Below are 10,999 nucleotides of genomic sequence, written 5' to 3'. Positions count from 1 at the left end.
AAGGTGCCCTCATGGGACCTGGCTGTGGTTCTGGAGGGCTTATGCAATGCCCCCTTTGAACGCATAGAAGAAGTTCCAGTCAAGTTTCTCACGCTCAAGTCTATTTTTCTCCTCGCTATTTCCTCACTTAAAAGTATCGGGGATCTTCAGGCACTTTCTGTTTCATGCCTGGAATTTGCTCCAGGCATGGTTAGGGCATTCGTTTACCCGAGGGGGGGGTATGTCCCTTAGGTGCCCACTTCTTCGCCAGGGCCCATAGTACTTCAGGCACTCTGTCCTCCTCCATTCCAGGATTTAAGCCAAGAAAGGCTTAATCTGCTCTGTCCAGTTCGAGCACTGGACGCTTACGCACACAGAGCTGCCCCATGGCGTTAGGCAGATCAGCTGTTTGTTTGCTTTGGTCCGCCAAAGAAAGGATTTCCGGCGACCAAGCAGACTATGAGTAGGTGGGTGGTCGAGGCCATCTCACTAGCCTACGAGTCCTCTGGCCTCTCGTCACCTATGGGGGTCAGAGCGCACTCGACCAGGAGTATGGCGGCCACCAAGGCTTTCAACTTGGGTGTGGCCTTGCAGGACATTTGTGCTGCAGTGGGCTGGTCCTCTCCGCACACTTTTGTCCACTTCTATAACCTAGACCTGGCATCTACTACCCCGCTCGTGATGTCTCTCTGCTCCATTGAACGGATTTTACACGTGCTTCAGAATGCCGTCACGCAGGGGCATTCCCAAAAAGTTTCAAGACGCAGCGTTCCTCAGGGAGCCATGGTTACATACGTAACCTGGAAACGTTTTCTCCCACATTATAAGAACATTCATCAAATACTAATGACAAAATGTGGTGATTTCATGAACATTGTTTAAAAGTGTTTCATAATAACACTTTCATAAGCTTTACATACATTTAAGAGAAAAGTTAGGAACAATAACTATGGGACAGGATATTAAACTTTCCCACGTTACAAGGATGTTCTTTTAAAACAGCACACACAACCTTATTCATTCAAAGTTAGCAGTCATTTAAATGTTTAAAGGATGTTCCAGAAATGTCGTTCTAAGAACATTTTCTCCCAACATGACAAAAAAAAACTTCAACAAACAATGTATAAATAGCGTTTTTTTGTGCTAAACTTTAGACAGCATTATTAAAGATCAGATAACATTGAACAAATATTCTATTAACATTACTGGAGGAACGTTAGTTCATAACTTTGAGAGAACCTGGCCTGATTATTAGCCAAAGTTATGAGAAAGTCCCCTGTAAGATGGGTTACTATCAGCCTTGATTATTCTAGTCAGTTAATTAACCCTTAAATGCATAGTCATTTGCATAGATTCCTGATTTATACCTTTAAGAACAACAATTATGACTATTTTGATGCAGGTGATATGATCATGTGACCAAATATATAAAGTATACTAGGTCTACCAGCTTATTTTATTCAATGGTTCCTTGTCACCCAGCAATTTCTACAAGTGGCCTCCAAAATTTGTAAATTGGACATTCCTGCTCTAGGTGTTAAAATTACAGAAATTATACATGACAGAAATAATATAGGTCGATGTTCATTTGTAAATATACTAATACATGTTTAACATTTCATGCTGTATACTTTAACATTAGTTAATGGAAATGTACTATTAACAATAGTATATTTATTAATTAATATTCAGATAGATTAACCTAGATTCTGCAAATAAATAAATAAATATTTGCTCATGTTACTTTATGGAAACCAATGCATAAACTAGGGTTAATGAATTGAACCTAATTGCACAATTAAACAATATTAAAAAGACTTACCAATTGAGGCAAGAGCAAACATTAGTAGGTACATGGTGAATAGTTCAAAAAGTGTATGAGATACTTGTCAAATTGTAGGATGACAATTCTCTCTTCTCTCTTGGTTATAAAGTCATATTTATTGTGAGTTAGAAACATGCCCAACCTCCTGATTATATATGTATTATATATTTATGCTAGAGAGTCAATATGAATTAAAAATAATACCTGGAGACACACATCACAAGAAAGGGATTATAATGCCTTAAATATTATAATGACTTAAACATTTTGTGTAAATATTAATTTAAAATGTAAAACATAACCCTTAACAGCTAGAGGGAAATATTGCAATGAACAATGGCACATATTTTGCTCTGTTTATTACTGTGGTGAGCCTTCAGCATATACAGTAGTGGCCAAAAGTGATGTCCAGAGGGGATATTTGCACAATATTTGCTATATTCATTTTGGTCATGGCTTCATTGTGTTTTGGTTCAGTCTTTCTGGTTTATCATTTGACCTACTCTGTTTAATTTTCATTCAGTTCTCCTGTTTTCAGTTATCTTTAATTATTCCATTAGTTCCTGTGTACCAATTAATTCTTTAAAAATCCTACAATGTGATTTTCTGGATTTTTTTTTCTCATTTTGTCTCTCATAGTTGAGGTATACCTATGATGAAAATTACAGGCCTCTCTCATCTTTTTAAGTGGGAGAACTTGCACAATTGGTGGCTGACTAAATACTTTTTTGCCCCACTGTATATATATGAAGATTGATGGCTGAGGTGATCTGGAAACCAAACAGGCCAGAGATATGTTGGTACAGCAGAGTGAGTAGTTTGTTGATTGGGCGTGGTAGGCAGAATGCAGGATGAATGCAGGTGAAGTGAGATCTAAAGCACAGGAGAAACAGAATTAGAACTCCAACAAAACACATGACACAAAAACTTGTCAAAATACACTGGGAGGCCTTAGCACAGTACCACATAGGCAGACTGAATGATCTGGCAGAAAATGACTGAAGACCCAGGGTTTAAATACTGGAGGCAGATGAATTGATTGGCAGTAGGTGATTCACATTTAACAATCAGCCAAAGAAAGGAGTGCATAGCCATGCCCCAGGATGCACCAACTCACAAACACAGACACACAAAAAGGAAAAACACAGCTGGCCAAAAATCCAAATCCCTGACAGTACCCCCCCTCAATGGGAGCCTCCAGGCTACCTGCCAGGCTTGTTAGGATGGGCTTGATGGAAGTCCCTAATAAGAGAGGGATCCAAGATGAATGAGTGGGGCACCCAAGTCCGCTCCTCAGGTCCATATCTCTCCCAATCCACCAGGTATTGCAGAACTCGTCCCCGACGATGGACATCCAGCAATCGTCTCACTGTGTAAACAGGATTATCATCCACAACTCGGGCAGGAGGAGAGGGATTGGTCAGAGGGCAAAGTGGACTGACTTGAACTGGTTTTAACTGAGAGACATGAAATGAGAGATTCATTCTCATGGCTCTAGGCAGTTTGAGTCTGACAACTGAGGGGTTGATGACTCTTACAATTTCAAAAGGGCCAAGGCAGCGAGGAGAGAGTTTCTTAGAATCTGTCTTTAAAGGAATGTCTTTAGAAGAAAGCCAAACTTTCTGATCTGGTTGATAAATGGGTGCAGGGATTCGACGACGGTCAGCATGGTGGCGATTACGATTAGCTGAATGGAGCAGGGCAGACCGGGCTTCCCTCCAGATCTTACGACAGTGATGGATGTGGACTTGAACTGATGGAACAGCAATGTCATTCTCCTGTACTGGAAACAAAGAAGGCAAATATCCCAAAGAACACTCAAATGGAGACATACCAGTAGCTGAGCTGGACAGGGAATTGTGAGCATATTCAATCCAAGTGAGGTGAGTACTCCGAGACGAAGGATTATTTATAGCCACACACTGTAATGCTGCTTCCAACTCCTGGTTAGCCTGCTCTGCTTGCCCATTAGACTGAGGATGAAAGCCAGAAGACAAACTTACAGTAGCACCAAGCACATGGCAGAAGGCTTTCCAAACCGGAGATGCAAATTGGGGCCCACGGTCTGAGACAATATCTAGAGGGATGCCATGAAGCCGGAAATCATGCTGGACAAGGAGGTCAGTGGTCTCATGAGCTGTGGGCAATTTAGGGAGAGCCACAAAATGCACTGCTTTAGAGAAACAGTTCATAATAGTAAGGATAGTGTTGTTGCCTTGTGAGGTAGGCAGTACAGTAATAAAATCAAGAGCAATATGTGACCAGGGGCGGCTGGGAATAGGTAAAAGACGAAGCAAACCAGCCGGGGGGAGATGTGAAGTTTTCCCACATGCACACACAGAGCAGCCATTGACAAATTCTCGAGTATCCTTGTCCATAGTGCCCCACCAGAAATGTCGTTTAAGGAGGTTAAGAGTGCGACTAGAACCAGGGTGCCAAGCATACTGGGATGCACGTGCCCACTGGAGGACTTGGGAACGAACAGCATTGGGGAAAAACAAACGTCCAGGAGGCCCATTGCCTGGATCGGGTTGGGTGCGTTGAACCTCCCGAATCACTGACTCAATTTCCCAAGTGATGGCGCCAACCACACAGGAAGGAGGGAGAATGGTTTCAGGGCTTGGTGGGTCCTCTTCTGGAGTAAATAGTTGTGAAAGTGCATCTGGTTTAACATTCTCTGTGCCAGGGCAGTAAGTAAGAGTAAAATTGAAGCGACTAAAAATAGGGCCCAATGTGCTTGTCTAGAAATTAGACACTAAACAGTTTGTATGTAGGCTAGGTTTTTATGGTCAGTCCATACCAAAAATTGCTGTTCACTTCCCTCAAGCCAATGTCTCCAGTGTTCCAAGGCTAACTTCACTGTCAATAATTCCCGGTTTCCCACATCATAGTTACGTTCAGCAGTGCTCAAGTGACAAGAAAAAAAGGCACAAGGATGTAGCTTCTGATCAGTATCAGAACACTGGGACAGAATAGCTCCTACACCAGAGTCAGAGGCATCCACTTCCACGATGAACTGCCGAGATGGATCTGGCTGAATAAGCACAGGAACTGAGATGAACGGTTATTCGGCTCCTGTGTCCACACAAAATGGGTGGAGGAAGAGAGTCTGGTGAGAGGAGCTGCCACATGGCTATAATCCCTAATAAAACGGCAAAAAGCCCAAAAATAATTACAGCTGTTTAAGGGTGGTAGGTTTTGGCCATTCTGTCACTGCCCAGTTCTTCTCTGGATCCTTCTTCACCTGCCCGCCCTCAATTACATATCCCAAGAAGTTTACAGAACTGACATAAAATTCACACTTCTCCGCTTTCACAAACAGTTTGCTTTCGAGAAGCCTTTGCAGAACTAGACGAACATGACTGATATGTTCAGAGATGGTGTGGGAGAAAAGTAGAATGTAATCCAGATATATCAAATATGAAGTGGTTGAGAAAGTCCCTGAGGACATCGTCCAAAGCTTGGAACACTGCTGGAGCATTTGTAAGTCCAATGGCATCACCAGATATTCAAAATGTCCAAGGGGCATGTTAAAAATGGTCTTACATTAATCCCCTTCTTTTATTCGGACCAGATGGTAAGCATTATGCAAGTCCGGCTTAGTGAAAACTGTGGCTCCATGAAGGAGATCAAAAGCTGAGTTGCTGAAAGGGAAGGCAGAGGAGTTCCAGAAAACAGATCTATTGAGCAGTCATATGGACGGTGGGGTGGCAAGGTCAGGGCCTGATCCTTACTAAAGACAGCACCAAGGTCATGGTATTCAGAAGGAGACAGATCAGGAGGTTCTGGGATGGAAACAGCTACAGCATCCTCAGCTGGTGGAAGGGCAGACTGCAGATAGGAAGAATGGCTGGGTAAACTTCAGTTCATCACCTTTCCTGAAGACCAGTCAATATGTGGATTATGAAGTCTCAACCATGTGTGTCCTAAAACCAGAGGAGAAGTGGAGAGGAAATAATGTTCAGTTGAATGTACTCATGATGATTACCAGAGAGAACCAGAAGTAGAGGAACAGTACGATGAGTGTTCTGTGCCAGGAATTTACCATCTAATGCGTTAACTGAAATGGGTGAATCCAATGGCACTGTGTGAATTCCAGCCTGGGAAGTCAACTGTTCATCAAGTAAACTGCTGGCCAAAAATCCAAATCTCTGACAAGAAGAGCACTACATTTGGTTAAGTTATATAACTGATAAAATAATTTGGCAAAATAATTTTGTCTTTTTTTTTATTAGACCAGGCATTCCCCTCATTCTCCTGGGCATTACTCAATAATCTTTGCACATGTGTCACGCTGTAATACCCCTGTGGACTGTTTGTTGTGGTTTCTTCCCCTTGTGTTGGTTTAGCCCGTATAATCATTAGTTAATCACCTCATTGTGCTCACCTGTCTGCCCCTCGTTATCTGCACTATATCTGTTCCTGTCTCTGGTATTTGAGTTTGTCGGTTATTGTGAATGTTACCCCGAGTGTGTGTGTGTGTGTGTGTGTGTGTGTGTCTCCTCTACCCGAATCTGCCTTGTTGTCTCTTTCCCCTCATTTGTTTTTTCCAGTTTTTGTCAGTTTTTATTTTTATTATGGATTACCCCGCATTCGAAATCCTCCAGCTGGAGCAGGGGGAACGCTCTCTTGAGGACCACACAAACGACTTTCTGCCTTGTTGCCTCTACATTAAAGATCCTTGTTTGAATCCTTGTCGTCCTCGTCATCCTGCCTGCCTCCACACACCTGGACCGTGACACACGCATAATTTGTTACTAGGGATGAACGGTGCTATTGAAACATCATTGGCCGATAAAGGCTACTAGTGCTGTCAAACGATTAATCGTGTTTAGATAATATATGCTTGTGTACTGTGTATATTATATTTATTATATACTTTTTGCAAACTTTTACCTGAATGGTGATTAGATTAGAATAAAAAAACAATACAACATCAACATATAAACCTCTGTAATTCTCATAAAGAATGTCTGTAAACAGCTGACAGCAATCAAGTCAATCTGGTTATTAATAAGTGAAGCTGGTAATGCTCTTTGTGGAGTTGTTTAATCAGATCTTGAGAGATTTAATGTCTTATTTTATTCCCGTTGATTTCGTCTAAAGCTGTGGCTGGAAGTCGGTTGTATTTATTGTGTTTCTGCTCGTCTCATTTTGTCATGCATTTCACAGTTGTTGTTGTTGTTGTTTTTTCACGACCAGTGTAATTCTGGTTGTGAACAGTAGGCGTCATCACAAATGGTAAACCATCACTTGATTAATAATTTAATTATCTTGATGTTTTGCTGCATGTTGCTTTATTTAAAAGCAGTAACTGTGTAGCTGCTGATATTAGCTAATGGTTAACTGCATGATATTTACATTTTACAGAAAGGGTTTCAAAATAATAATCTGTGAATTACTTATGAAATAACAGCATTTTGTGTAAAACATTTAGGAAAAATTAGGATATCAATTCAGAATTTTTTTCTTTAACCATTATTTTTATTAATAGTAAACATTTGGCACTCTGTGCTGCCATGCCTTTCACAGTTGTCTCATAACACATTGAACACAAAACAATTTGAATATTTGAATCTTTTAAGACACAGACAGACATCAAGAATCAGCATATGAATTTCAACAGCATTTGAAAAATGTTCAACAGCGGTGACATGATTCATGCTGCAATGCATTCTGGGTACACTAGAGAAAACTCAACCATAACTCCCAAGTTTTCTCTAGTGTACCCAGAATGCATTGCAGCATGAATCATGTCACCGCTGTTGAACATTTTTCATGTAAAAATTTAAATGTTCTTCTATCACAGCTTAATGCTAACATGCTCTCTCACATGATCACTATAAACAATAATATGAAATTAATAACACATCACCAAAAACTAAAGTCAAAATATTAAAGGAACACTCCACTATTTCTGAAAATAGGCTCATTTTCCAACTCCCCTAGAGTTAAACAGTTGAGTTTTACCGTTTTCGAATCCATTCAGCCGATCTCCGGGTCTGGCGGTAGCACTTTTAGCTGTAGCTTAGCATAGATCATTGAATCTGATTAGACCATTACCATCTTGCTCAAAAATGACCAAAGAGTTTCTATATTTTTTTCTATTTAAAACTTGACACTTCTGTAGTTACATTGTGTACTAAGACCGACGGAAAATGAAAAGTTGCGATTTTCTAGGCCGATATGACTAGGAACTATACTATCATTCCGGCGTAATAATCAAGGAACTTTGCTGTCGTACCATGGGTGCAGCAGGCGCAATGATTTTACGCAGCGCCTGATGAAAAAAATATAGAAACTCTTTGGTCATTTTTGAGCGAGATGCTAACGGTCTAATCAGATTCAATGATCTATGCTAAGCTACAGCTAAAAGTGTTACCGCCAGACCCGGAGATCGGCTGAATGGACTCAAAAGTGTCACACGTTTTGATAAACTTAGAAACATCCTTTTATAACAAGGGCCAATAAAAATGTCTCAAAATTTGAACTTAAGTTTTCTTAACCCCCAGATGCACCGCAACGGGACCATGCGCTACATACAAACTGTACCACCAACTCATCCCCACGGACATCACTCCGGGACATCCATTTCCGTAACAGCATCCCATCTTGTAGAAAATACCTGAATGCTGCACTTTGCGCCTCATCTGGAGACAAAACAGCGCTAAATAACTGGGACAACATCGGGTCCTCCTGCTGCGCAGCTGTTAACTCTGCATGGGAAAAAGTGGGGAGAAGAGAAAGACCAGAAACAACATAATTACAGGACTTCTGCCAAGGAGCCTCCTCGAACTCTCCATGCATAAACTCATTAGCTGCTTTAGTTTTAGACCGAGTCACAGCACACGATGGAAACATATTTGAAAATTCCTCGGCAGCATCATCGACCGGACTGACTGTAGACAGCGAAGCAACAATGGGTAACCCCTCCGTCACAAACAGAATATAACTCTGGTTTAATCCCAGCAAACATTCATTCTGCGGGACAACCCGCAATGGTTTCTCATCAGGACAAAGCTTGGGACGAACAAAACCAGTCAATAATACTGGAGAGGAAACATTTTGCGATCTTAACAAACCTTTACCATGCATTTGTTTACTTTTGAGGACAGGACATTCTTTTTTCCAATGCCCTTCTTCAAAACAATAACGGCACATAGAATCAGGAACAGCTCTTGGAGGTACATTTGGCACTTTATCTGCTTTTAATAAATCAGGTTTCTGAAGATTAAGGTCTCAAGAAACCCACACTATTATTCCTACCCCTATTCAATCTATAGTCACCTACCCTATTTTTGTGCGTTACCACAAAATCATCAGCTAACACTGCAGTCTCCCCAGCAGTCCTAGGCTTGTTCTCATTAATATAGGTGGTGATATTTTCTGGAACAATACTTTTAAACTGCTCAATGAGAATCAATTTTTGCAGGCCCTCAAATGAACTTACATTGGAAGTAGAACATCAGCAGTCAAAATGAGTAGTTAATTCACAAAGAACTTCAACATGGGTTTGTCGGTCATTTTTTTTCAAGTGCGAAAACTTAATCGATATGCCTCTGGGACCAGTTCAAAAGCTGTAAGAACTGCAGCAACCTCCCCTGAAAGCACAGTATAGGCTTCTTGAGCTCTACCAACTAACACTGACCGCAGCATAATTGTCCGGTCAGTGCTAGGCCAAACCAGTTCATCAGTCACACTCTCAAATAACGAAAACAATTTTTTATAAAAAAAAAGTTTTTCATTAAACTTCGGTAGCAACTTCAAATTACTTACTAGTTCCCCAGACCGATCGCGTTCTCTAACACCATCTGCAGACAGTCTTCCATCAGTCATAAATTTCAGTCGTTCTATTTGTAAATTTTTCATATTCAATTTCTTTTCAATTTCCTGCTTTCGCTGCTTCACCAAATACTCAGCCCTCAGTTTTGCTAACTCAGTTTCCTTTTCTTTTAGCTCTCTCTCACATTCCGTAGCTTGCCTATACATTTCTTTTTCATGAGCCTGTCTTAACTCCAATATTTATTTTAGTTGTTCAAATGATAATTTACTCATAGAAAAATCAAACTTCCCTACCTCTATATCAGCCGTTTTGGACACCTCCATCAGCATGCCACAATCAACCAACTTCCCTTTAATCAGCACTCTCAACTCGTCTTTTCGCAAGAGTTTATCGATCCCAACCAATTTATAACTCTCTACAATCCCCCATAACTTCTGCTTCGAACACAAATTAATTGTTTCTTCTGACGGGGAACTAACAGATTCTTCTAACAAAGTCATACCTAAGAAATTGGACTTAATTTTCAACTAAGCGCAGTAGTGACAATTAATATCACATAATTTTCTAACATCAGACACGATAAGCAATCTCGGCTCACAATCAAATCTCCCCCTAACTATCCCATACCCCCACTATATAACTCAACCCTAACTCTTCTGTGCTTTCCCAAGAGTCGAGCCTCTTTAAGCATCTAATACCACTGGTGCAAAGCTGAACTGCCGGTCCAGATCTACAACCACGGCCGTGCACTCAACCCAGGAAAACACCACAAAAAAAAAACATTAACAACCTATCCGGGGAGCATAACCAATAATTTATTATGTGCCGCATTGACTTACCAGTTCAAAGCCAAACACGTACGAACTGGCTGTTCACAGAGTGCTGTATCCAAGCATGTTAACAGAAAGTTGAGTGGAAGGAAAAAGTGTGGAAGAAAAAGATGCACAACCAACCGAGAGAACCGCAGCCTTATGAGGATTGTCAAGCAAAATCGATTCAAGAATTTTAGTGAACTTCACAAGGAATGGACTATGGCTGGGGTCAAGGCATCAAGAGCCACTCCACATAGACGTGTCAAGGAATTTGGCTACAGTTGTCGTATTCCTCTTGTTAAGCCACTCCTGAACCACAGACAACGTCAGAGGCATCTTACCTGGGCTAAGGAGAAGAAGAACTGGACTGTTGCCCAGTGGTCCAAAGTCCTCTTTTCAGATGAGAGCAAGTTTTATATTTCATTTGGAAACCAAGGTCCTAGAGTCTGGAGGAAGGGTGGAGAAGCTCATAGCCCAAGTTGCTTGAAATCCAGTGTTAAGTTTCCACAGTCTGTGACGATTTGGGGTGCAATGTCATCTGCTGGTGTCGGTCCATTGTGTTTTTTGAAAACCAACATCACTGCACCCGTTTACCAAGAA

The 10,999-nt window shown here is 41.1% G+C and overlaps 2 protein-coding genes across 2 annotated transcripts in view; both read right to left on the bottom strand.

Annotated features, from left to right (window-relative positions):
* LOC107574617 (5-hydroxytryptamine receptor 3A-like) overlaps nucleotides 1–1,879 on the bottom strand; it is a 19,207-nt gene extending 17,328 nt beyond the window's left edge. The window contains exon 1 of the mRNA XM_016261060.1: nucleotides 1,802–1,879. Coding sequence (XP_016116546.1) covers nucleotides 1,802–1,835 — 34 coding nt within the window. The 5' untranslated portion in view covers nucleotides 1,836–1,879. The remainder of the gene's footprint in view (nucleotides 1–1,801) is intronic.
* A 1,513-nt stretch (nucleotides 1,880–3,392) lies between these two features.
* The window catches only part of LOC107574616 (neuronal acetylcholine receptor subunit beta-3-like), a 36,583-nt gene continuing 28,976 nt past the window's right edge, over nucleotides 3,393–10,999 (bottom strand). The window contains exons 9-11 of the mRNA XM_016261059.1: nucleotides 4,134–4,439; nucleotides 3,808–3,941; nucleotides 3,393–3,587 (exon numbers count right to left, since the gene is read on the bottom strand). Coding sequence (XP_016116545.1) covers nucleotides 3,393–3,587; nucleotides 3,808–3,941; nucleotides 4,134–4,439 — 635 coding nt within the window. The remainder of the gene's footprint in view (nucleotides 3,588–3,807; nucleotides 3,942–4,133; nucleotides 4,440–10,999) is intronic.

This window comes from Sinocyclocheilus grahami, unplaced genomic scaffold (genome assembly GCF_001515645.1).
Source record: "Sinocyclocheilus grahami isolate Dianchi unplaced genomic scaffold, SAMN03320097.WGS_v1.1 scaffold2286.1, whole genome shotgun sequence".
NCBI lineage: Eukaryota > Metazoa > Chordata > Actinopteri > Cypriniformes > Cyprinidae > Sinocyclocheilus > Sinocyclocheilus grahami.
The sequence above is the reverse complement of the archived record's forward strand: the minus strand, read 5'-3'. Positions and strand labels throughout refer to the sequence as shown.